This window comes from Staurois parvus, unplaced genomic scaffold, assembly GCF_062004578.1.
Source record: "Staurois parvus isolate SC_StPar_1 unplaced genomic scaffold, SC_StPar_1.0 ptg002669l, whole genome shotgun sequence".
In the NCBI taxonomy this organism is placed as follows: Eukaryota; Metazoa; Chordata; class Amphibia; order Anura; family Ranidae; genus Staurois; species Staurois parvus.
This window is the reverse complement of record NW_028320465.1, coordinates 139,733-167,604: the sequence shown is the minus strand read 5'-3', so window position 1 is coordinate 167,604 and position 27,872 is coordinate 139,733. Positions and strand designations below refer to the sequence as shown.

Genomic DNA, 27,872 nt, shown 5'->3' with positions numbered 1-27,872 from the left:
CACCTACTGAACGACATATCAAACTGGATGTTGCTCCATTTCCTCAAATTGAACCTTTCCAAAACCGAGCTCCTGATTTTTCCCACCAGCCCGTGCCTCCCCCCCCCCGTACTCTCCATCACGACCAACAGCGCCACCATGAATCCCACCCTGCAAGTCAAAGTCCTGGGTGTCACCCTGGACTCAAACCTGTCCTTCCAACCCCATGTCCAATCGTTGGCAAACTCATGCAGGCTCCACCTCCGCAACATCTCCAAAATACGTTCATTCCTGACCCCAGACACTACTAAACTACTTGTTCCCTCCCTTATTATCTCACGTCTTGAGTACTGCAACTCCCTCCTCACCGGCCTCCCTCATCACAGACTATCCCCGCTTCAGTCTATCCTGAACTCAGCGACCAGACTCATCCACCTCACCAACCGCTCCGCTTCTGCCACCCCCCTCTGTCATTCCCTCCACTGGCTTCCACTCAGTGTCCTCCACCCCCCTCTTTCATTCCCTCCACTGACCTCCACTTAGTGTCCTCCACCCCCCTCTGTCATTCCCTCCACTGGCCTCCACTCAGTGTCCTCCACCCCCCTCTGTCATTCCCTCCACAGGCCTCCACTCAGTGTCCTCCACCCCCCTCTGTCATTCCCTCCACAGGCCTCCACTCAGTGTCCTCCACCCCCCTCTGTCATTCCCTCCACTGACCTCCATTCAGTGTCCTCCACCCCCCTCTGTCATTCCCTCCACTGGCTCCTGATTGCCCAACGCATTAAATTCAAACTACTAACACTGACATACAAAGCCATTCATAACTCCGCCCCAAACTACCTCACAGACCTGACACACAAATACCACTCAACCCGTACTCTTCGCTCCTCACAAGACCTCCTACTTTCTAGCTCCCTGGTCTCCACCTCCCATGCCCGACTGCAGGACTTCTCTAGGACTTTCCCCATCCTGTGGAACTCCCTTCCCCAATCCATCAGACTGTCACCTACCCTCCTCACCTTTAGGCGCACCCTGAAAACCCATCTCTTCAGGGAAGCCTACCCCACCCTCACCTAACAGCCGATCTCCTCCACTCCTCCTACAATTCCATCCCCCACAGCCACTTCCTCCTGTACCACTACCCCCTCCCTCCTAGATTGTAAGCTCCAAGGATCAGGGCCCTCGAACCCCTCGTGTATTGTATTGTTACTGTATTGTCTCATGTTCTGTCCCCACTATAATGTACAGCGCTGAGCAAACCTTCTGCCGCTATATAAATACTGTATTATAATAATAATAATTCCCATCAGTCCCCGCCCCCGAGGAGCGTACAATCTAAGGGCCCTAACTCACATTCATACATACAGTGGGGATGGAAAGTTTGGTCACCCCAGCTAAAAATTTGTATTAATGTGCATAAAGAAGCCAAGGAAAGATGGAAAAATCTCCAAAAGGCATCAAATTACAGATTAGACATTCTTATAATATGTCAACAAAAGTTAGATTTTATTTCCATCATTTACACTTTCAAAATAACAGAAAACAAAAAAATGGCGTCTGCAAAAGTTTGGGCCCCCTGCAGAGTTAATATCTTGTACTGCCCCCTTTGGCAAGTATCACAGCTTGTAAACGCTTGTTGTAGCCAGCCAAGAGTCTTTCAATTCTTGTTTGAGGTATCTTTGCCCATTCTTCCTTACAAAAGTCTTCCAGTTCTTTGAGATTTCTGGGCTGTCTGTCAGCACGGCTCTTTTAAGGTGTATCCATAGATTTTCAATGATGTTGAGGTCAGGAGGTTGTGAAGGCCATGGCAAAACCTTCAGTTTACACCTCTTGATGTAATCCCCCGTGGATTTCGAGTGTGTTTAGGATCATTATCCATTTGTAGAAGCCATCCTCTCTTTAACTTAAGCTTTTTCACAGATGGCATCAAGTTACCATCCAAAATTTGCTGAAATTTTATTGAATCCATTTTTCCTTCTACTCGTGAGATGTTCCCTGTGCCACTGGCTGCAACACAACCCCAAAGCATGATTGATCCAACCCCATGCTTCACAGTTGGACAGAGGTTCTTTTCATTAAATTCTGTGCCCCTTCTTCTCCAAACGTACCTTTGCTCATTCCAGCCAAAAAGTTCAATTTTAACCTCATCGGTCCACAGAACTTGTTTCCAAAATGCATCAGGCTTGTCTATATGTTCATTTGCAAAGTGATCAAACGATGATTTTTGTGGTGAGGACGTAGAAGAGGTTTTCTTCTGATGATATCATATTTGTACAAGTATCTCTTTATAGTGGAATAGTGACCACAACTCCAGTGTCTGCCAGATCTTTCTGGAGGGATCGTGCAGTCAAACGTGGGTTTTGAATTGTTTTTCTCACAATCCTGCGAGCTGTTCTGTCTGATATTTTTCTTGGTCTTCCAGATTTTGCTTTAACTTCCACTGTTCCTGATGACTGCCATTTCTTAATTACATTCCGAACAGAGGATAATGACATCTGAAAACGCTTTGCTATTTTCTTATAGCCTTCTCCAGCTTGGTGAGCGTCAACTATTTTCAGTTTCAGTTTTCTAGACAACTGCTTAGAAGAACCCATGGTGCTGATTGTTGGGGCAAGGACAGATGAGGCTGGGCATTTAAAACCTTTGAGATTGACATCACCTGGTCTTCCCAGACGATGATTGAGAACAATCCATGACACTGGCAGGTCTCAGCTTGGCAAAGGGGGCAGTGCATGCTATAAATTCTGCAGGGTGCCCAAACTTTTGCAGACGCCATTTTTTTGTTTTCTGTTATTTTGAAAGTGTAAATGATGGAAATAAAATCTAACTTTTGTTGACATATTATAAGAATGTCTAATCTGTAATTTGATGCCTTTTGGAGATTTTTCCATCTTTCCTTGGCTTCTTTATGCACATTAATACAAATTTTTAGCTGGGGTGCCCAAACTTTCGATCCCCACTGTACACATACTAGGGACAACTTAGGAGACAATTCACCTCCCAGCATGTCTTTGTAGTGTAGGAGGAAACTGGAGTACCCGGACGAAACCTACGCAAGCACAGGGAGAACATGCAAACTCCAGGCAGGTGGTGCCATGGTTGGGATTTGAACCAACAACCTGAGTACTGCCAGGTGGAAGTGCTAACCACTCAGCCACTGTGCTGCCCCGTGCTGTATATATCTCAGCATCTACTTCTCAGTGTTGGTTTCCTCCTCATTGCCGGCCATTAAATGGGCCTCAGAATGGCTCCGGTATTCCCTCCTAGGAAGGACATTCAGGCCGATCTCCCACCATGTTCCTCTGATGTGTCCGAGACAGAATAACAGGAGAGACACCAGGTATGTATGGGAGAGGGGTGAGATGCTGGGAGGGATATGTATGAGGGAGGGGTGAGATGCTGGGAGGGATATGTATGAGGGAGGGGTGAGAAGCTGGGAGGGATGTGAATGGGGGGAGAGGGGAGAAGATGGGGATTATTGTATATGGGGAGGGGTGAGAAGTTGAGGAGGGATGTGTATGGGGGAGGGGTGAGAAGCTGGGAGGGATGTGTATGGGGGAGGGGTGAGAAGTTGGGAAGGGATGCAAATGGTGGAGGGGTGAGAAGTTGGGGAGGGCTTTTGGGTGCGGGACCCATGGAACCCAGCTTACTTTGGAGAGGTGGGGAGACCCCTGTCTCAGCACCCATATCCCTCTTATGTGTAAGTCACCCTGTGCCTGTTAGGGGTGCAGGGTGAGATGTCCTGATATTGTGTAGACATGTCTAGGTGGGGTGGGGGGGTTGTTCATTGTTTACTGCCATGTGGTTGCATCCCATTGTTCTATTGTCTGTCTGGCTTGGGAGCAAACTATTATGGGATGTATGTGTTTGTGTGTATTGGTTGGTGGGGGGTGTCTCCAGCAGCCCTCCCTCCTGATGGGACTGTCTGCTGGTGTGAAGTTTGAATACCTGTGTGTCTCTTGTTACTAAATGTAGATTGCCCCGCCCAGGGTCATTATGCAGGGAGGGGGGATTGTCCCCTAAGTGTATATATCTTGTATCTGTGTTCAAATAATGTAGTCTACCTCCTGGTTTACTTCAGGACTGGTGTCTAGTCTTGTATGGTCGGCTGTGGTGTCTGTGGTTGGTGTTCGGAGGGGGAAGCAGTTTTCTAATGGAAGTACTCAAGCACAGTCTGGGGTCAGTTCCGTTACAGCTGTGTATGGGGGAGGGGCGAGAAGCTGAGGAAGATATGTATGGAGGAGGGGTGAGAAGCTGGGGAGAGATGTGTATGGGGGAGGGGTGTGAAGCTCAGAAGGGATGTGTATGGGGGAGGGGTGAGAAGCTGGGAAGGGATATATATGGGGAAGTGGTGAAAAGTTGGTAGAGGATATGTATGAGGGAGTGGTGAAAAGTTGGGAGAGGATATGTATGAGGGAGGTTTGAGAAGGTTGGGGGGATGTGTATGGGGGAGGAGTGAGAAGCTGGGGAGGGATATGTATGAGGGAGGGGTGAGAAGCTGGGGAGAAATGTGTATAGGGGAGAAGTGAGAAGCTTGGGAGGGATGTGTATGGGGGAGGGGTATGTGTGGTGGAGGGATGACAAGTTGGGGACGGGTATGTGTGGCAGAGGGGTTAGAAGCCAGGGACGGATATGTGTGGTGGAGGGGTTAGAAGCCAGGGACGGGTATGTGTGGGGGAGGGGTGAGAAGCCAGGGACGGGTATGTATGGGGGAGGGGTGAGAAGCCGGGGACGGGTATGTATGGGGGAGGGGTGTGAAGCCGTGGACGGGTATGTATGGGGGAGGGGTGTGAAGCCGTGGACGGGTATGTATGGGGGACGGGTGTGAAGCCATGGACGGGTATGTATGGGGGACGGGTGTGAAGCCGTGGACAGGTATGTATGGGGGACGGGTGTGAAGCCGTGGATGGGTACGTATGGGGGAGGGGTGAGAAGCCGGGGACGGGTATGTGTGCGAGAGGGGTGAGAAGCCGGGGACGGATATGTATGGGGAGGGGTGAGAAGCCAGGGACGGGTATGTATGGGGGAGGGGTGAGAAGCCTGGGACGGGTATGTATGGGGGAGGGGTGAGAAGCCGGGGACGAGTATGTATGGGTGTTCTGTCTCTCCAATCTAAGCATTGATAGTGTGATCTCTGTAACTTACAGTTGTGATGAGATGGTGATAACTTCATCCTCAGTTGGATACCACAGTCAGTGACTCCATCGATAAGACATCTTGTAGATCTTGTGAAGTTTCTTCCATAAACTGAGAGAATCTTTCAACAATGAACATTCGATCGGTCAAAAGATCATAATGTTTCTGCTTCTTGCCATGAGGCTAGAACTGCAATGCATTTCTGGGAAAGGGGGAGGGGCTATCTATACAACAGTAAACCAAATAAACTTTAGTTCAAGTCCAATATAAATAATGAAGATTCTTTCCGGGAACATCTGCAAAACAAGAGGGAAGGGAAGAACAAAGGAAAACAATGCAAACATTCAGCATAATACTTGCAGATGTTGGTGTGGAAAGTCCAGGCTGAGACATGGAAATCCATATTCAGAGGAGAAGGCAGCAACATGCACCTTCCTTCTTACCTCCCTGTAATTCAGGTGGATGACTTGTCTTCCTCTTTGGTTCCTTTATAGGCCTGAAGTAAAGGTGTGCAGAACCTTCTTTCATGACTCTAACTTCTACCTTGCGTACCTTTCCATCGTTACTTGGCATAGTCTTTGTAATAAGACCCATGGGCCAATGGTTACCATGGGAATCTGTCTCCTTCAAAACAACTACGTCTCCCACTTGTAGATTGGGTTTGCTAGTTTGCCATTTATTACGACTTTGAAGGTTAGAAAGGTACTCCATCTTCCAGCGATTCCAGAACACATTAGCAAGATGTTGAACCCGGCGCCATTGATGCTTGTAAATGTTGGGGTAATCAAGTTCCTCTGTGGGAATAGTGGCTACCCCAGTTTTTGGGTAAGAAGAGTGGCTGGAGTGAGCAACACTGGGAACTCGGGATCTGAGGACACAGGGACCAATGGCCTTGCATTGATTATAGCGGACACTTCTGCAAGAAGAGTGACTAAGATTTCATGAGTAAATTGAGAAGTTTTCTGGTCCAGTAGCATAGAGTCCAGGATCTTTCTTGCAACTCCAATCATGCGTTCCCAAGAGCCTCCCATGTGAGGAATGAGGTGGGTTGAGTTCCCATTTACACTTATTGCCACTCAAGAAGATCTCTATCTTTTCTGCTCCTGTAAAATGAGTCCCACAGTCAGATCTCAGGGACTTTACAGTCCTCGTACAGAAACAAATCTTCTGAAAGCATTAATGATACAAGAAGAGTCCATTGATTCTATCACATCAATGTGCACTGCACCAATGCTCAAGCAAGTGAACAGCACAGCCCATCGCTTATTGTTAGCAACTCCGCCACGAGTTCTGCGTGTAACAACAGTCCAGGGGCCACATATGTCCATGCCAACATTAGTAAATGGTGCTTCAGTGCTTAATCGGTCAGCTGGCAACTCTGCCATTTGTTGTTGTAGGTGCTTCCTGTGACGGGAGTGACTTTGGGTGGGGGGCCCATGGAACACAGCTCATGTTGGAGGAGTAGGGAGATCCCTGTCTCAGCACCCCATATCCCTCTTATGTGTAAGTCACCCTGTGCCTGTTAGGGGTACAGGGTGGAATGTCCTGATATTGTGTAGACATGTATAGGTGGGGTGTGGGGGTTGTTCATTGTTTACTACCATGTGGTGTATCCCATTGTTCTATTGTGTGTCTGGCTTGGGAGCAAACTATTATGGGATGTATGTGTTTGTGTGTATTGGTTGGTGGGGGGTGTCTCCAGCAGCCCTCCCTCCTGATGGGACTGTCTGCTGGTGTGAAGTTTGAATACCTTTGTGTCTCTTGTTACTAAATGTAGATTGCCTCGCCCTGTGTCATTATGCAGGGAGGGGGGAATTTCCCCTGAGTGTATATATCTTGTATCTGTGTTCAAATAATGTAGTCTACCTCCTGGTTTACTTCAGGACTGGTGTCTAGTCTTGTATGGGCGGCTGTGGTGTCTGTGGTTGGTGTTCGGAGGGGGAAGCAGTATTCTAATGGAAGTACTCAAGCACAGTCTGGGGTCAGTTCCGTTACAGCTGTGTATTGGGTAGGGGCAAGAAGCTAAGGAATATATGTATGGAGGATGGGTGAGAAGCTGGGGGGGTGTCTGCTGATGTGTCTCTGGTTTCTAGATGTGGTTTGCCCCGCCCTGTGTCCATATGCAGGGAGGTGGGTTGTTCCCTTGAATGTTTATATCTTGTGTCTGTGTTAAAATAAAGCAGTCTATTTCCTGGTTTTACTTCGAGTGGTATCTAGGGGCGGGGTTGTGGACGGCTTTGTATGCTGTGGTTCGTATTTAGAATTTTATAGGTTGGGTTAGTGGAAGCCAGTGGAGGGATTGGCACAGAGGGGTTGAGGACACTGAGCAGAGGCCAGTGGAGGTATTGGCAGAGAGAGGTGGAGGCCAGTGGAGAGATTGGCAGAGAGGGGCGGAGGATGCTGAGCTGAGGTCAGTGAGGGGATTGGCAGAGAGGGGCGGAGGTCAGTGAAGGGATTGGCAGAGGGGCGGAGGACGCTGAGTGGAAGTCAGTGAAGGGATTGGCAGAGAGCGGTGGAGGTCAGTGGAGGGACTGGCAGAGAGGTAGGTGATATGTGGGATCTGGGTATATGTTGTAGGTAGGTGATCTGGGTGTATGTTGTAGGTAGATGATCTGGGTGTATGTATGGGAGAGGTCGGTGATATGTGGGATCTGGGAATATATAGGGGAGGTCGGTGATCTCTGGGATTTGGATGTATAAGGAGAGGTAGGTGATATATGGGATTTGTGTATGTATGGGGTAGGTAGGTGATCTGTGGGATCTGGGTATATATGGGGGATGTAGGTGATCTGTGGGATCTGGGTGTATATGGGGAGGTAGGTTATCTGTGTGATCTGTCTGTATATGGGGTAGGTAGGTGATCTGTGGGATCTGGGTGTATATGGGGGAGTTAGGTGGTCTGTGGGATCTGGGTGTATATGGGGGAGGTAGGTGGTCTGGATGTATATGGGGGAGGTAGCTGATCTGAGGGATCTGGGTTTATATGGGGAGGTAGGTGACCTGTGTGATCTGTCTGTATATGGGGGAGGTAGGGGATCTGAGTGCACATGGGGGATGTAGATGATCTATGGGAACTGGGAGTGTATGGGGGAGGTAAGTGATCAGCGGGATCTTTGTGTATATGGGGGAGGTAGGTGATCTGTGGCATCTTCGTGTATATGGGGCAGGAAGGTTATCTGTGGGATATGTGAGTGCAGGGGAGGTAGGTGATCTGTGGGATCTGGGTGTATATGGGGAAGGTAGGTGATCTTTGGGATATGGGGGAGGTAGGTGATCTGTGGGATCAGGGTATACAGGTGAAACTCGAAAAATGATAATCTGGTGCATTCATTCATTGATTTCAGTGCAGCAACTTAAAAGGTGAAACTATGAGATAGACTCATTCCATGCAAAGCAAGATAGTTCCAGCCGTGATTTGTCATCATTGTGATGATTATGGCTTACAGCTCATGAAAACCCCAAATCCACAATCTCAGAAAAAATCAAGTTACACTTACGGTAACGTCTTTTCCAGGAGTCTTTCAGGCCAGCACTCTGAGAGACCTCGGCTCCTCCCCATCTAGGAAACACCTCCACCTACAATAAAAAAGCTCCACTCCCCTCTGACCTCAGTTCTCCAAGCATCCTCCGGTCACCTGGGGAGACACAATGCGAGACAACATAATCATAATAAGCCATCTTCACATAACCAATATCAACACGGGTGGGAAACCGGTGCTGGCCTGAAAGACTCCTGGAAAAGACGTTACCGTAAGTGTAACTTGATTTTTCCCCTACCGTCTTTCAGGCCAGCACTCTGAGAGGATAAGCGAGTACTCACCCCTCGGGCGTGCTAACTGCTTGCAAGACCTTACGACCAAAGTCCTGCTCCTGCACCGAGACCAGGTCCAGTCTGTAATGCTTGGCAAATGTGTCATAGCTGGACCATGTTGCCGCTCTGCAAATCTGCCCTGGGGAAACCCCTGGTAGCTCTGCCTGGGTAGCCGCCACCGCTCGGGTGGAATGTGCCTTGATACCCTCCGGGACCTCCAGGCCTTCCGCCTGATATGCTCCTGCAATCGCCAGCCGCAGCCAGCTGGCCAGCGTCCTTCTAGACGCCTTCTTGCCTCTTCTAGCCCCCTTAAAAAAAACAAAAAGGGATTCGGTGCTTCTGAATTCTCTAGATTTCTCTAGATACTGGAGAACGCACCTTCTCACATCCAAACAATGATACCTCTCCTGATCTACCCCCACCGGGTCAGGAAAAAACGAGGGAAGGACAATGTCCTGTTCCCTCTGGAAACTCCGAGCTACCTTCAGAATGAAGGACGGGTCCGGTCTGAAAACGATTCTGTCCGCAAAAATATGGAGATAAGGTGTTCTGATCGAGAGAGCCTCCATCTCGCACACCCTCCTCGCCGTGGTAATCGCCACCAGAAAAGCCGCTTTAATGGTGAGCTCACTTATCGGGCAGGACTCCAGGGGCTCGAACGGAGCCCTAGTCACCCCCCCGAGCACCTTGGCCAAATCCCACACTGGAAACGGTCTGGACCTCGGAGGCCTCTGCCTCACCAGAGCTTTGAAAAACCTACTCACCAATGCCTCCCCGGCCAGGGGCGTCTCTAGGAACACACTGAGGGCCGTGACCTGGCCCTTGAGCGTGCTGACAGACAATCCCTTGTCCGCTCCCGCCTGCAGGAATTCCAACACGGAAACCAAACTATGGGTTGCCACTGCCGTCCGGTCACACCAGGCTGTAAAGCAACCCCAGACCCTACCATAAATGGCCTGGGTCTCCTCCTTCCTACTGGCCAGTAATGTCGCCACTACCTTAGGCGAGAACCCCTTCTCTAAGAGGAGCTGTTGCTCAGAAACCAGGCCGTTAACCGTAATCTTCCCACGCTGGGGCAAAGAACCGGCCCCTGTGTTAACAAATCCTCTCTTGGTGGCAGCTCCCAGGGTGGACGAGAGGCCAAACATTTTAGGGTCGCAAACCACGCCCGCCGCGGCCAGAAGGGAGCTATCAGGATTAACGCGGTCCCCTCCGTCCTGAATTTCCTCAGGACCAGGGGGAGCAAAGGAACCGGGGGGAAGGCGTAACAAAGCCGGTAGTCCCACCTCTGACCTAATGCGTCCACCGCTCTGGACCCGTCCCAGCGGGATAGAGAGAAGAAATTTGGGACCTTGTTGTTCCTCCCGGAGGCAAAAAGGTCTACCTCCGGGGATCCCCACCTCCGCACAATCTCCTGAAAGACATTGGGGTTCAAGGCCCATTCCGACTCCCTGAGCCGAGTCCTGCTCAGGAAGTTTGCCTTCTGGTTCAGCTCCCCTTTTAAGTGTATCGCAGACAGGGACGCCAAGTTCACCTCTGCCCAGGACAACAGTGTCGCCGCTAAGGCTCCGAGGGCTTTGCTCCTTGTCCCTCCCTGCCTGTTTATATAAGCCACTGCCGTGGCATTGTCCGTTAGGACACGCACGTGCTGGCCCGAGACCCCCACCTGGAAGGAGTGCAGAGCCTCCCACACTGCCCTCAATTCCTTCCAATTCAAGGATTGGGCCTTCTGCCCCAAGGACCATTCCCCCTGAGTCACCAAATTTCCCAGGTGGGCTCCCCAGCCCCTGGTGCTGGCATCCGTAGTGACCTCCGTGGATATCGGAAAGCACCACAACAGCCCCTGAGTTATGCTGGACGATCTCCTCCACCACCATAGAGACCTCTTCACACTGGGGGGAACCAGGACCCTGCGTTCTAGGGAGTGACTCCTCCTGTCCCAAACTGTCAGGATCCACAACTGGAGGGGACGCATATGCAGACCTGCCCACTGAACTGCCGGAATGGACGCTGTCAGTAATCCAGGTACCGACATGGCCTGCCTTATGGATATCGACCTGCTCCCCTGTAGCAATCTGACCCCGGCTTCCAACTTGGTGATCTTTTCCAAAGTCAGGCTGGTCTTCTGGTCTACCGAATCTAGAGCGTAGCCCAAGTAAATCACTTTCTGAGAAGGTACCAGGCAGGACTTCTCCAGATTCAAAATCCACCCCAAGCTTTCTAGATGGCCCCTCACTATAACCAGGTCTTGCCGTAAGTGAGCCTCTGAATCTGCGAAAAGCAGCAAATCGTCCAGGTAGGCCACCACTGAAATCAGTGCCTCCGACAGAACCTTGGTGAATACTCTTGGTGAGGAGGAAAGGCCGAATGGAAGAGCCCTGAACTGCCAATGTCGAATTCCTTCCTCCCCCCCCACTGCCAACCTGAGGAACCTCTGAGAGGCTTCCGCCACAGGCACGTGTAGATAGGCGTCCTTCAAGTCTATGGATGCCATGAATGCACCTGGTGGTATTAGGGACCTGATTGTAAAAATGGAGTCCATGCGGAACCTCCGGTAACGCACTGACCTGTTTAGGGGTTTCAGGTTCAAAATCAGTCTGAACGCCCCAGACGGCTTTTGAACCACAAACACATGGGAATAAACTCCCTTCCCTCGTTCCTCTACCGGAATCCTGGAGATGACCCCCTGGGACTCTAGAATCTCTAAAGCGCCCACCAGAGCCGCGTCCCTCGCTGGATCCCTTGGACGGGTCGTCACCAGAAAAGTCTCGGGTGGCGGCCTTAGAAATTCCAACCGGTAACCCCTTCGGATGACATCCAAAATGAAGGGGCTGGTGACCACGGCTTCCCACTGTGGGAGGAATGCCGCCAATCTTCCCCCCACAGGAGGAACCAAGTCACCTTGGCTTTTGGGGCTGCTCAGGAGGGCGAAAAATCGCTCCCCCTCTTCCCCTACCTCTCTGTCCAGCAGACCTACCCTGACCAGGCGGTCGCAGGTTCAGCCTTTTTGCCGGGCGGGCCTTCCGTGTCCCCCCCTCCTGTATTTTCCTCTTGAGGGGGAAGGACTTCTTCCTATCAGCTGTCCGGTCCAACAACTCCTCCAACCCCGGGCCGAACAAACAGTCTCCTGTGAGGGGGATGCCGCACAACCTAACTTTCGAAGTGATGTCCCCCTGCCACATTTTAAGCCACAGCGCCCTTCTGGCTGAATTGGTCAGGGCAGCAGACCTGGCCCCCAACCTCAACGACTCTGCGGAAGCGTCCGCAATATACCCAACTCCTTGCAAAAGGGTCTCAAAAGAGGCCAAGATTTTCTCCTTGGGAGAGTCTGCCACAATATGGGCCTGTAATTGCGTAAGCCAATACTCTAAGTTTCTGGCTACCACTGTCGTAGCCATGGCCGGCTTCAGGTTGTACAGGGTCGAGTCCCAGGCCTTCCTAAGGAGAGACTCCGCCCTTCTGTCCAATAAGTCTGGTAAGACCCCCATGTCCTCAAACGCCAGGTCAGTTCTCCTGGTCGTTTGGGAAAAGGCTGCGTCTAGTCTAGGGCTCTTGTTCCAGACCGCCTCCGGGTCTTCCGAAAACGGAAATCTCCTTCTCAGCGCCTTAGAGAAGAACGGCTTCCTTTCTGGGTCCTGCCATTCCTTCTTAATGGTGTCCACCAAAATGTCATGCACAGGAAATATTCTGTGCTGGTGCTCCTCCAACCCCTGATACATTTGGTCGTGGAGAGACAAGGCCTTAACCTCCTCCTTAATGTCTAGGGTTTCGTATATAGCCCCCAGGAGCTCATCTACCTCCTCTAGGGTCAATTTGTACCGGGAGGGGCCCCTCCCTTCCTTCGAGGGACCCTCCCCCGCCGATTCCTCCTCAGACTGGGAGTCCCCCACTGGTTTCTCCCCGGTCACAAGGGGTTCCCGACGACTCACCGTAGCTACCGGGGGGGGAAGTGTAGGCAATGGGAGGGCAAACCTCTCCATGAGGGATTTGAAGGAGTCGAAGGTGGTAGCCAACTCCTTCACTGACCTGGCTAGGTCCCCCTGTTTCGGCTTCTCCTCCCTCACCAACCCCTGTATACATGGGCCACAAAGAACCTTTTGCCAAGATTCTTTCAAGACTTCCTTACAGGAAGGGCATCTCCGCTTGGGCTCCTGGTGCCTAAGTTTAGCTCGGGCCTTGCCCTGAAAGACACAAAAGAAAGGGGGGAGGAGGGAAGCCTAATCAGTCCAACACTAAACACCCCCCCCCTGCTCCTTCCTGGCAGAGCAAAAAAGGGCCTGCAATCCGCAGACCCCTTGCCCCACCTTCCCACTGCTAGGGGCCAACAGGTAGGGGAGGCCTCCACTGAGGCACCTTACCTGTGACTGGCTGGTGCTGGCATCTCCTGGTCCCGGTGCCTCCGACATCCCGTACCGGAGGGTGGTCGCCTGGCGCTGATCTGTCCCCCAGACCGCTGTGCACCGCACCACCTTTTTGAATTTCGCGCCGCCGTGGTGTGAGGGCCGCGACCGGAAGCAGAAGTCGCAGCCCTGGGCGAAGCCCGGCCCCTTCCGCCGGAAACCGCCGTCTCCTGACGTCCGGCCCGGCAAAGTCCTCCGACCGCCAGCATGGGAAGGAGCGGAACTCCCCCCGATCCTCCCCAGATCTCACCACGGCCGCCCCGACACCCCCCCTCGCCGGAGAGGGTCGGGGGGCGAAGAACAGGCAAGTGCTTTGTCCCGTCCCCCGGGATGCACTCTCACTGCCCGCAGCCTGCCCAAGGAGGATGTGCAGCCGGACACTCCGGCCTTCACTCCCGGCTGCGTCGGGCCTCTCAGCCGGCTATCCGGCCCTCGGCTCCCCTAACGTCTGCCCTGCGCCTCCTCGTGTCTCCCCACCGGAGGAAACACCTGAACTGAGGTCAGAGGGGAGTGGAGCTTTTTTATTGTAGGTGGAGGTGTTTCCTCAGATGGGGAGGAGCCGAGGTCTCTCAGAGTGCTGGCCTGAAAGACGGTAGGGGAAATGAGAATATTCCATGCAATCAATAAAACAAGGATTGTACATAGAACAATATCGGACCTCTGAAAAGTAGAAGCATGCATATGTACTCAGTACTTGGTTTGGGCCCCTTTTGCAGCAATTACTGCCTCAATGCGGCGTGGCATGGAAGCTATCAGCCTGTGGCACTGCTGAGGTGTTATGGAAGACCAGGATAGTTCAATAGCGGCCTTCAGCTCTTCTGCATTGTTCGGTCTCATGTCTCTCATCTTTCTCTTGGAAATGCCCCATAGATTCTCTATGGGGTTCAGGTCAGGCGAGTTTGCTGGCCAATCAAGCACAGTAATCCCACGATCATTGAACCATGTTTTGGTGCTTTTGGCAGTGTGGGCGGTGCCAAGTCCTGCTGGAAAATGAAGTCAGCATCCCCATAAAGCTCGTCTGCGGAAGGAAGCATGAAGTGCTCCAAAATCTCCTGGTAGACGGCTGCGTTGACCCTGGACTTCATGAAGCACAGTGGACCAACACCAGCAGATGACATGGCTCCCCAAATCAACACAGACTGTGGAAACTTCACACTGGACTTCAAGCATCTTGCAGTGTGTGCCTCTCCATTCTTCCTCCATACTCGGGGTCCTTGGGCCTCTCCATTCTTCCTCCTTACTCGGGGTCCTTGGGCCTCTCCATTCTTCATCCATACTCGGGGTCCTTGTGCCTCTCCATTCTTCCTCCATACTTGGGGTCCTTGTGCCTCTCCATTCTTCCTCCATACTCTGGGTCCTTGGGCCTCTCCATTCTTCCTCCATACTAGGGGTCCTTGGGCCTCTCCATTCTTCCTCCATACTCTGTGTCCTTGGTTTCAAAATGAGATGCAAAAGTTGCTCTCATCAGAAAAGAGGACTTTGGACCACTGAGCAACAGACCAGGTCTGTTTTTCTTTAGCCCAGGTATGAAGCTTCTGTCATTGTTTGTTGTTCAGGAGTGACTTGACAAGAGGAATACGACATTTGAAGTTCATGTCCAGGATCCGTCTGTGTGTGGTGGCTCTTGATGCACTGACTCTAGCCTCAGTCCACTCCTTGTGAAAGTCCCCAACACTTTTGAATGGCCTTTTCCAGCCAATCCTCTCCAGGCTGTGGTCATCCCTGCTGCTTGTGCACCTTTTTCTTCCACACTTTTCCCTTCCACATAACTTTTTATTAATGTGCTTTGATACAGCACTTTGGGAACATCCAACTTCTTCTGCAATTACCTTTTTGAGGCTTTCCCTCCTTATGGAGGGTGTCATTGCTGGTGTCTTTCCCATCATTGTGATTCCTACTGAACCAGACTGAGAGACCATTTAAAGGCTCAGGAACCCTTTGCAGGTGTTATTGCTTAATTATCTGATTAGAGTGGTACACTTTGAGACGAGAATATTCCATCTTTTCACAATATTCTCATTTTCTGAGATTGTGGATTTGGGGTTTTCATGAGCTGTAAGCCATAATCATCACAATGATGACAAATCACGGCTTGAACTATCTTGCTTTGCATGTAATGAGTCTATCTCATATATTCGTTTCACCTTTTCAGTTGCTGCACTGAAATAAATGAAATTTTTCACCATATTCTAATTTTTCGAGTTTCAACTGTATACTCCACAAGTCTCCCATGTGGACACCTCGTAAGTGGTTCTCCAGTATAGACTCCCACTTTGGAGAACTCATTTAGAAGAAGCCGTCAGCTAGAATCAAATTCACTACTCTACAGTATGGTGAAGACCAAGGAGGCCTAGCAATACCAAATGTTAGACTTTATATTATAGCTGCCCAACTTCAACATCTTACCAGGTGGGACTTAGTAGACACATTAGATCCCATCCATCGATTGCTACTTCCATCAGATACAGATTTCACATCACTCTCACACTTGTTAATGGACTTCAGATGGCACCAGTGGGAAAGGCATGATCTCTCATCTATTTATTCCAGTCTTTTGACTCTAAGAGAGAGTGGTGGGAGGTGATTGTGACCTCCATACCTCTCATCTCTCTGTCCTCTTCACAGAAACTCAGTCATTTCTTTTGCATAGATCATTCAGGACTCCAGCTCAATTGTTCAGCTAGGACAGGAGGGATTTCCCCTTAATACCCCAATTGTAGTGTTGATGTCAGGGATTTGATACACATGCTTTGGAGATGTCCAAAATTATTCAAAAAGTGGAACAATATGACCAGTATTATAATGTTGGTGTTCAATATTCCTCGGGTGTGCCTCTTGGTCTCTTTACTTTATGGAGGAAGACAGTACAGTAACAATACAGTTCAGTACAAGAGGGATTAGAGGGCCCTGCTCCTTGGCGCTTACAATCTAGGAGGGAGGGGATAGTGGTACAAGAGGTAATTAGCTGTGGGGGATGGAGTGGTTGGAGGAGTAGGGGATTCCAGTAGTTAGCTGGGGTCGGGGTAGGCTTCCCTGAAGAGATGAGTTTTTAGAGTGCGCCTAAAAGTGAGCAGAGGAGGCGATAGCCTGATAGCTTGGGGTAGGGAGTTCCAGAGGATGGGTGAATCCCGTGAGAAATCCTGGAGATGAGCATGGGAGGAGGAGACAAGGGAGCTAGAGAGTAGGAGGTCTTGCGAGGAGTGGAGAGTACAGTTTGGGTGGTATTTAGAGACAAGGTCGGTGATGTAGTTGAGGGCAGTGTTATGAACGGCTTTATACTTCAGTGTTCGTGTTTTCAATTTTATCCGCTGGGCAATTGGAAGCCAGTGAAGGGATTGGCAGAGAGGTGGCTGATACAGAACGGTTAGTAAGGTGAATGAGTCTGGCAGCAATATTCATGATGAACTGGAGTGGAGATAGTCTGCGATGAGGTCGGCCAGTGAGGAGGTTACAATAGAGGGAGTTACAATAGTCAAGTCGTGATATAATAAGGGAGTAAATGAGTTGCTTAGTGGTTTACAAGGTTAGGAACGAGTGTATCTTGGAGATGTTGCGGAGGTGAAGTCTACATGAGTTTGTCAGTGATTGGACCTGGGGCTGAAAGGACAGATTGGAGTCTAGGATGACACCTAGTACCCTGGCATGAGAGGTGGGACTGAAAATTACTAAGATCTTCTCTGAAGCTCACCTTACCACCTGCCCCCTTGACCCTGTCCCTACACAACTCCTACGATCACCATCCTCCTCCATCCTACGCTCCCTCACCCACATCTTTAATCTTTCCCTCTCTACTGGCACATTGCCCTCCCCTCTGAAGAATGCGCACATCACTCCCATACTTTAAAAACCCTCCCTGGATCCCTCTGACCTAAACAACCTAAGACCCATCTCCCTGCTGCCATTTACATCCCAACTCCTTGAACGCTTAGTCTATAATCACCGGAGTTCCCACCTCACCGACAACAACCTCCTTGATCCCCTACAATCTGTCTTCCGTCCCCTACACTCCACTGAAACCACCCTACTCAAACTCACCAATGACCTGCTAGCCTCCAAAGCCAATGGCCACTACTCAGTCCTTCTACTCCTCGACCTCTCTGCAGCTTTTGACACGGTCAACCACCCCCTCCTCCTCAAAAAACTATACTCTTTTGGCCTCAGAGACTCCGCTCTCTCCTGGCTCTCTTCCTATCTATCACAACGCTCCTTCAGTGTTACCTATAATGCTGCCACCTCCCCCTCTCTGTTGGGGTCCCTCAAGGTTCTGTCCTCGGGCCCCTTCTCTTCTCCATCTACGCCTCCTCCCTTGGTCAACTGATACACTTTCACGGCTTCAACTACCATCTCTATGATGATGACACTCAAATCTACCTCTCTACTCCCCGTCTCACCCCTTCAGTCTCTGCCCGAATCACTAGCCTTCTGAACAACATATCAGACTGGACATATCAGACTCCAATTCCTCAAATTAAACCTTGCCAAAACCGAGCTCCTAGTTTTCCCCCCAGCCCGTGCCCCCCCTGACCTCTTCATCACGACCAACAACATCACCATCAGTCCCACCCCGCAAGCCAGAGTATTAGGTGTCATTCTAGACTCCAATCTGTCTTTCCAGCCCCAGGTCCAATCGCTGACAAATTCATACAGACTCCACCTCTGTAACATCTCCAAAATACGCTCGTTCCTAACTCCAGAAACTACAAAGCAACTCATTCACTCCCTTATTATATCACGACTTGACTACTGTAACTCCCTCCTCACCGGCCTACCCCAACACAGGCTATCCCCGCTTCAGTCTATCCTGAATTCTGCAGCCAGACTCATCCACCGTGTACTGTCTCCCATTATAATGTACAGCGCTGAGCAAACTGTTGGTGCTATATAAATACTGTATAATAATAATAAAAGTGTTGTTGATCTTGATGGAGAAGTCGGGAGGGGGGGGGGGCACGGGTTGGGGGGAATACTAGAAGCTCAGTTTTGGAAAGGTTGAGTTTGAGGAAGTTGAGTGACATCCAGTCCGATATGTCACTTAGTAGGCTAGTGATGCGATTGGAGACTGAGGGGGTGAGGTGAGGGGTAGAGAGATAGATTTGTGTGTCATTGCCATAGAGATGGTAGTTGAAGCCGTGGGAGTTTATCAATTGGCCAAGGGAGGAGGTGTAGATGGAGGGGTCCGAGGACAGAACCTTGAGGAACCCCGACAGAGAGAGGGAGTGAAGGGGATGTGGCAGCATTATAGGTAACACTGAAGGAGCGCTGTGATAGATAGGAGGAGAGCCAGGAGAGAGCGGAGTCTCTGAGACCAACTACATTGGAGACCCATACTTGGGGTATGATCCTGGAGACACGGGCCTCATTGAACGGTGTCAGATATCTATGTATGTACTGGGGGGAGTTACTTGCCGTGTACAGCTGAATTGTTCTAGGCTGTTTGTTCTTTTCTCTGTTCATTTGTTTATAAAAGGTAAAAGTGACACCATAGACAAAGCAAGTTATTGTTCTGTATGATCTGTAACAGTGCCACAACTGCCTATACGTGAGAATGTATGACTCCATTGTCTGGGCTGAATGTTGGGAATACTGTGCGCACTTATAAACTTTATTAATAAACTCTATTTGATTAAAAAAATACTGTAGATAATGCTGTACATATTCTTTCTATTCATAAGATATATTTAGTAATGAACATTAAAAATAGAAAGCAACTTTATGTAGCCCTTTATATAGAATTCTTTTTTCTTTCTCTACAGGTAGATTGATGAACCAGGTTTTAGGACATTTTGGTCTTCATGAATACAGCTGAGTCACATGGAAAATAAAACACATGGGTGTCTTAATTGACTGAAAGTCTTTACTGCAGCTCACTGGAGGATTCACACGGGATACAAGTCATATCTGTGTTCTAAAAGTCATGGTTTGGATCCTCTTCCACATTGATCCAGCAGGAGAAAAGTAATTTCAGTGTTCTGGAAGTGACAATGGCTTTACAATAAAGTCCAACCCAAGTATACATAAGAGGAGTCATTTCATACTACTTGTTTGGAGATTTTACAATGGAGAGAAAATATATCACACACCAGAAGGCTTGCAAGGGAGAGAAACCATATCATTGTTCTGAATGTGGTAAAACGTTTATAAGCAAGAGAGACCTTATAATACACCAAAGATTTCACACTGGAGAGAAGCCATATCAGTGTTCTGAATGTGATAAAGCTTTTACACAGAGGTCACATCTTCTCAGACACCAGATTGTTCACACTGGAGAGAAGCCATATCAGTGTTCTGAATGTGATAAAGCTTTTACTCTGAAGTCACATCTTATCACACACCAGAGGATTCACACTGGAGAGATATATCAGTGTTCTGAATGTGATAAAGCTTTTACAGATAAGTCACATCTTATCAGACACCAGAGGATTCACACTGGAGAGAAGTCATATCAGTGTTCTGAATGTGATAAAGCTTTTACAGTGAAGTCAGAGCTTATAACACACCAGAGGATTCACACTGGAGAGAAGCCATATCCGTGTTCTGAATGTGATAAAGCTTTTACTCAGAAGTCAGCTCTTATCAGACACCAGAGGATTCACACTGGAGAGAAGTCGTATCAGTGTTCTGAATGTGATAATGCTTTTACACAGAAGTCACATCTTATCACACACCAGATTGTTCACACTGGAGAGAAATCATATCAGTGTTCTGAATGTGATAAAGCTTTTACTCAGAAGTCAACTCTTCTTGAACACCAGAGGATTCACACTGGAGAGACGCCATATCAGTGTTATGAATGTGATAAAGCTTTTACTCGGAAGTCACATCTTATCACACACCAGAGGATTCACACTGGAGAGAAGCCATATCAGTGTTCTGAATGTGATAAACCTTTTACTGAGAAGTCAAAGCTTATCACACACCAACGGATTCACACTGGAGAGAAGCCATATCAGTGTTCTGAATGTGATAAAGCTTTTACTCAGAAGTCAAATCTTATCGCACACCAGAGGGTTCACACTGGAGAGAAGTCATATCAGTGTTCTGAATGTGATAAAGCTTTTACACAGAAGTCACATCTTATCAGACACCAGAGGAGTCACACTGGAGAGAAGCCATTTTAATGCTCTCAATGTGACAAAACGTTTTCAGTTAATGCCGGTCTAATCTATCATCGGAGGATTCACAAATTTCTGCATTGATTAAATTCTGGAATAAAAGGGATATTAAAGAAGTTTCAGGTGTCACAAGTTAGTTTCACATCCCCAATGTCATCCCACAAGCTAGAGAAGAAGAGAGAAGATAAAATGTTACTTTAAAAGAAACAAACTAAAATCTGAGCAAACTGGAATGTAATGATTGGATGAACTGAGTTTAGTGCTTATGTCCATCAATACACAACTAAAAGGCATTTGAATATTTTATATTTTGATAATTTTTTTAAGATAAGCATCAATAACTGATCAGCTTCCCTCATGATTCTCATCTTTATCTTTATCATGGAGCTTTGAATGAACATGTAATGCATTTTCATGATTCACCAACTGAGTTGTGTTTCCAAGCATTTTCTTCATTTCTGGATCCTGAGGTAATACATGACCAACACTGCCTCAGTACCAGAGACTAGGATGGGGTCTATTGTCATCTTACCAAGTCTCTGAAGCCTCAGTGGGAGAGTCCATTCCAGGTTCTTCTGACTATTGATACATGATCAGCCAGGCTTGAGGTCTCCAGCTAAGCCCACCTTGTCCAATCCTCCCATTACATGTTCCATCTCCTCTCCCATTATCAATGCCTTCTTTCCACATTTCATCTCTCATTAATATTATTATTATTATACAGGATTTATGGTGCCAACAGCTCAGCGCTTTACAATATAATGGGAGACAATACAGCAACAATACAGTTTAATACAAGAGGGATAGGAGGGCCCTGCTCCTCAGAGCTTACAATCTAGGAGGGAGGGGCTAGTGGTACAAAAGGTAGTAACTGTGGGGGATGGACTGGTAGGAGGAGTAAAAGATTCCATTATTAGCTGAGGGCAGGATAGGCTTCCCTGAAGAGAGAGTTTTTCAGAAATCGCCTAACAGTGACCAGAGTAGGCAGTAGTCTGATAAATTGGGGTAGAGAGTTCCAGAGGATGGGGGAAGATCTGGAGACGAGCATGGGAGGAGGAGACCAGGGAGCTAGAGAGCAGGAGGTCGTGCGAGGAGCGGATATATGGTTTGGGTGATATTTGGAGACAAGATTGGTGATGTAATTTTGGGCGTGTGGTGGTTTATGTAATAATTTATTGTAAGTACGTAGGGCGGTGTCCTCTCCCTTAAACAAAATATTGCAGTGCCTCCAGCCGTTAAAATATGGCAAATGTTTAATGAATCAATAATTTGGACACCTTAATAATTTGATCACCACTTAATAATATACCTCGAGTTCTTTTAGCCAGTATGATTTCGTACCATATACACAAAAATTGCCTTTTTGATAAATAAATAAATTTATTTATTTATGTACAAAATGTATATATATATAATAATACAAATGCAAAAGATTGGTGATAAATGTATCCTTGTACATACAATCAAAAATATGACAGGCTAATTTCTATATGATCCAACAATATATGATTATAGATAATAGTAAATAGAGGAAAAATCGGGTTTAGATATAAGTTGTAACCTTATAGTGCTTCAGAAATTATTTCAAGTTCCTCGTGGCCATAGAGACAAAAGAAAGATATCTCTGATAAATTGCACTACAACAAACTACCGATCAGTTAAATATGCAATATATAATTTCAATATCAAACAATTTTTAGTGATAATTATGTATGTAATCTTAATATTCCTAAACACACAATACAAATGCTATAAGTCTTTGGAAAATTGGAAATATCAAATAAAATACAATATCCTAGCAGTCTCACCACTCCTAGAACCTTGATTTTTAGGCCTCCCCAGTGGGATGCAGTTGGGCCTTCAAATGGTCCTCAAGACAAAATGGCAGCTGGACTCCTTCAGAAAAATGGCCGCAGGTAGCAAGTGAGAGTGCAGTAGTTGTTAGCAATAGGATAGATGATATATGTTGGAAGTTATAGCAGCCTGGATTGCAGTGTTATAGAAGAAGTGTAGAAGTTCAGAGGTTCAGAAGTTTAGCAGAAGTTTCAGATTGTAGATTGCCTTAGATCTTTTCAGCTTCTTCAGATTCTTAGCTTTCTTTAGATTTTTTCCAGATCCCCTTTTTCAAAATCTTTCTAAGTGTGAGGTGTATGCTCTTTTTATACCATACAATCCTTTGTTTCAAGAGACCCTCCCAACAGGCTTGTGGATTGGCCGGTCGAGAAATGTGTGTACATAAAGATATATCTCACCTGTCCACTGGGAGCAGCTAAGGATCACAAAACAATTTGTGTAGTAATGATGACTCATACTTTGATTGAAATAACATGTCTTTAGGTATCAAATATATATGTATCCTATTCCAGTATAGTTGATTGTACTACTACTCTTGGATGAGGACCATAGAAAGATACACATACATTTGGTTTCTCATTTCCCTGACATTTAAACTGTTTTGAAGCATTTGATTTCTTTTGGAAATGAATAATTGACACCAATTCACGAATCATCTTATTCTTCATCATTTCACACTTAATTGAGTAATATGCAATACCTATCCTTCTCAAAGATATTTTCCCTAGATAAAAATTGTTAGTAATATGCCTTTTGATAATGTCTCTGTGGGTAGATATATCACGTTTTTAGCTTTAGATGACCTAAGTTTCACCTTTTTGTTTAAGGAAAGAAGTTCCTATGAGTAGGAAAAACTCTCTGTTTACCTGTTTATTGTGTGGGAATTAGGGTAAACAGCCAGTTATATTTTGACCTCAGTATCCAATAGCTATTGTGACCATTCAAGAAGTTTGTTTATTCATCACACTTTCCAAGGTTTTGTGTGAGCTCTCAGACAATCAGGTTTCCATCTCATCATTGTCCTTTTTGGTTAGATGTGTTGGCTCACCTGTAGAAGTCCAAATAGTGGTGTTTGACTTTATAATTAAGTTTTCTGCAGATGAAATGTCCTAGCTTTCCATAGACCATGACACTTGTTTAGGAAACATATATCTGCCAGGTCTTAGACTAACCAAATCAAGATCCCCCATTGTCTTTTCTGGGACTTTGTTTGATCACCTGTAGGAATTTCAATAGTAGTGTGTGTCTCATTGTCTTTCAAACAGGTTTCTTCCACTCACTGGTTTTTGTAACTTCCTAGAAGGTCATTTGAATTTCAACCAAGAATGTTAACCCCTGACAGTCAGCTGGGATTCCCAATTTTTGGAATAAAATCATTTCTTAACAAATAGTCCCCCAAAAGTCACTACAGGCGGAGCTATAAATGGCTTTATATGTTATTGTTAGTATTTTGAATTGTATCCATTGGGCAATGAGAAGCCAGTGACGGGATTTGCATAGTGGGGTGGAGGACACTGAGTGGAGGCCAGTGGAGGGATTGGCAGAGAGGGTGGAGGCCAGTGGAGGGATTGGAAGAGAGGGGTGGAGGACACTGAATGGAGGCCAGTGGAGGGATTGGTGGAGGACACTGAATGGAGGCCAGTGGAGGGATTGGCAGAGAGCTGTGGAGGGATTGGCAGATAGATAGGGATGGCTGATACAGAATGATTAGTAAGGTGGATGATGACAGCAGCATGCATGATAGACTGAAGAGGGTATAGCCTGCAATGAGGTTGGCCAATGAGGAGGGAATTACAATAGTCAAGGCGAGATATACCAAGGGAGAGAATAAGTTGCTTAGTGGTTTCCGAGGTTAAGAACGGCCGTATCTTGGAGATGTTGCGGAGGTGAAGTCTACAAGATTTGGACAGTGATTAGATTTTGGGCTGAAAGGACAGATGAGAGTCTAGGATTACACCTAGAACCCTGGCATGAGGGGAGGGACTGATGATTGTGTTATTAATCTTGATGGAGAAGTCAGGGGAGGGGGCACGGGCTGGAGGGAATACTAAGAGCTCAGTTTTGGAAATATTTGAGTTTGAGGAAGTGGAGTGACATCCATGCCGATATGTCACTTAGTAGGGTAGTAATGCGAGAGAAGACTGAAGGGGTGAGGTGAGGGGTAGAAAGATAGATTTGGATGTCATCAGGATAGAGATGGTAATTAAAGCCATGGGAGTTTATTAAGTGACCAAGGGAGGAGGTGTAGATGGAGAAGAGTAGGGGTCCAAGGACAGAACCTTGAGGGACCCCTACAGAAAGAGGGAGTGAAGAGGAGGAGTCAGAGTTAAAGGTAATGCTGAATGAGCTCTGCGATAGGTAGGAAAAGAACCAGGAGAGAGCGGAGTCTTGGAGACCAAGAGAGTGGAGTTTTTTGAGGAGGAAGGGATGGTCAACCGTATCAAAAGCTGCAGAGAGGTCAAGTGGTAAGAGTAAGGAGCAGTGAGTGGCCATTGGTTGGGATGAGTACGGAGTAGTGGCCATTGGTTGGGATAAGTACGGAGTAGTGGCCATTGGTTGGGATGAGTATGGAGTAGTGGCCATTAGTTTAGCAGTTAGTAGATCATTAGTGAGGATTAGTAGGGCAGTTTCAGTGGAGTGTAGTGAGGGAAAGCCAGACTGTAAAGGGTCAAGAAGGTTGTTGTCAGTGAGATGGGAGGAGCTCAGGCGATTGTAGACTAAGTGTTCTAAGAGTTTAGATGTAAATGAGAGCAGGGAGATAGGTCTTAAGTTGTTCAGGTTGGTGGGGTCCAGGGAGGGCTTGTTAAGTATGGGAGTGATGTGCGCATGCTTTAGAGGAGAGGGGAAGGCACCAGTAGAGAGGGAGAGATTGAAGATGTGAGTGAGGGAGCATAGGATGGAAGAAGAGGGTGACCGTAGTAGTTGTGAGGGGACAGGATCCAGGGGGCAGGTAGTGAGACGGGCTTCTAAGAAACCTTAGTGACCTCTTCGGTAGTAGCGAGGTCAAAAGAGGAAAGTGTTGAGGGAGGTTTAGTATAAGGTATGCTAAGTGGGATGGATGTCTGTGCAGTGGAGATGCCCCTATGAATTGCATCAATCTTTTTTTTGAAATGATTTGCAATCTCGTGAGCAGTGAGTGAGGTACTGGGTGGAGGTGGAGAAAGTTGAGAGTTAGAAGTAGAGAAGAGACGACGAGGACTGGATGACAAGGTATTGATGAGAGTGACAAAGTAGGCTTGTCTGGCAGCATGGAGGGAGGAATTGTATGTGAAGAAAGCAGATTTATATCGGGTGAATGCTTGGTGAGATTTGGTTTTACGCCACATTCGCTCCAGCACACGACTATGTCTATAAGATCTCTGGTGTCAGTCTGCCAAGGTTGTAATGGGCGGGGCCTGATGCTTCGTGTTGTTAGAGGAGCAAGTGAGTCTAATGTGGATGAAAGTGAACTGTTGTAGACAGCAGTGGCCAGGTCAGGGCAGGACAGGGGAGAGATTCTGTCATAGAGTTGGTCAGTTGCAGAGTGGAAAGGAGAAGGATTCAGGTTGTGAAGGTTTCTGCAGGTGATTGCTGCTTGGAGGGATAAGTGTTTGAAGATGAGACTGTGAAGGTGATGAGATTGTGATCATAGAGAGGAAAGGGGGTGTTTGTGAGGTTGTAGGATATCATCTCATGGGTGACAACCTTTCAGGCAGGTCTGCGGCTGTGACACCAGCTAGAAAGAAGTCTCTGTTCAGTGAGAAAACAACATCCCAAGCTGATGCAGGCCTTCCAATACTGAGTTACTGCTGATTTAGGGGATGTATTCAGCAGTAAAACGTAAGCCCAGCTGGCCACTTGTGTTCCATGTGGTTCTGCCAAATGGGATTCCATCAGGTGAAGATCAGAAATCCTTGTTCCATGTTTTCTCTTTCCAGCTATTACTCCTCTCCATAGACTAATCACACAATACAACTGCCAGAGATCTGAACTTACAAAGTGCTGAGTGTGCGGTCATATTCCTACCACTTCTTCCGGGGGACTGACATTCCTCTGATTGGGGTTCACAATAATCACTCTGAGTGCACACATCTCTTTTTGGTGGAAAGTTTGTAAAGAAAACTTCTTCTCCCTGGAAATATTACAATGTTGGCACCAAAGTGTAACTATGGGCAACATCAGTAATGACATTAATAATGAAATCTGTCATTAGCAGAGCAGGTTTTGTTTTTCTGAGTCTCCTATTATTTTATGTTTTGTTGTCCCTCCCAGTAGATTTTTTTTGTCTACTTCCTGTAGAAGGCCAGGTCTTTTGGGAAAAATGGCAGTTGGAGGGGTTGGGGCAAATCCTATAACACTGCTGGAGGTGCTCACAACTGTCAGTTGTCATTCATATGGGGGGTTGGACCTTATAGAGAACCTGTTGCTGTAACTGCTGTAGAAGCGTTAGCTGAAGTTGGGCTTTACTTGTTGTGTGTCTTACTTATAATCTATCTAAGACTTCCCTGTACAGGGTGACAACGCTGCTGTGTAATGTTCCTGCAGAATGATCAGGGTTGTCACTCTGTTACAGAAGGTGGGAAAATAACAGATGTACAGACAGGACCAACAGCTGATACAACTATGTAGCAGAGGGAACTCTGGGAATGCTAATGACAGATTGCATTACACATTCAGTTAGCAGACTTCCTGCTGTTGGTCTGATGTTTGGATTGTGTTCTGATATTTACTGTCCTGCTGTAAAAGGTGTAAATGATCGCCCGCATGTTTCCTGTAGTAGCAGGGACTACAAACTCATATCAGGAATAGTAGGATGATAAAATGTAAGTTAATGGATAGGGCCGCGCCCCTACAATAAGGTATATCTATATAAATTATATATTAGATTGTTATTAATAAACACTGGCCGGATTTTATCATGAATAATTCACATATGAAAAAATAAGAGAAATCCTTATAAAGTACAGCAAACAGATTTTCTGGATATATATGTGTGATTTTTTGTTTTTAAATAAGAAATGAATAATAAATATGAATAATAGAAAAATATATAAAACATAAATAAAAATAAAAAATATAAATGAAATATAATCACAAAATTTTGAAAATGAAAAGATGAAAAAGAATGTAAAAATGAAATGGTGTCCAAAGTCTATGAATAATACCGGAGTATTCTATTCGTGTCCACAATAGTAATTGCTGTATATAAGGACCTGTAGAAATAAATCCTTGCTTGAATATTGACCCTTTTATGGGCTCACCTTCTTGTTAGCCTATTGCTGGGCTGACACAGCTTTTAAGAGGTTTGTATTGATGAGATCCTTTGGACCTCCCCTGGGTTTTCCTGGATTGGTCACTTCTAATGTGCTTGTATGGACATGATGATCTCTGCTTCCTTCTGATGCTGGATGTGGCTCCATCTCCCTATTTTTCTCCTCGTTAGTATAGTGGAAGAAAGAAGAGATATTTGGTGCCTTATCGTTTTAATAAAAAGATTTATTTAATGCCCTCTATATGACCTCACATGTCAATAATTTCAATGCGCTTTGTAATAGATAAAACCGCTAAATGCGGATGTGACAGGCTTCCTCCGTGTGTCTA

General features: G+C 47.1%; 1 protein-coding gene across 1 annotated transcript; it reads left to right on the top strand.

Annotated features, from left to right (window-relative positions):
- The first annotated feature begins 19,151 nt into the window (after positions 1–19,151).
- LOC149429985 (uncharacterized) lies at positions 19,152–20,819 on the top strand. Its single transcript, XM_089666282.1, has one exon. It carries the CDS (start codon positions 19,383–19,385, stop codon positions 20,442–20,444), a length of 1,062 nt encoding a protein of 353 aa, XP_089522408.1. The 5' UTR covers positions 19,152–19,382; the 3' UTR covers positions 20,445–20,819.
- The last annotated feature ends 7,053 nt before the right edge of the window (positions 20,820–27,872 follow it).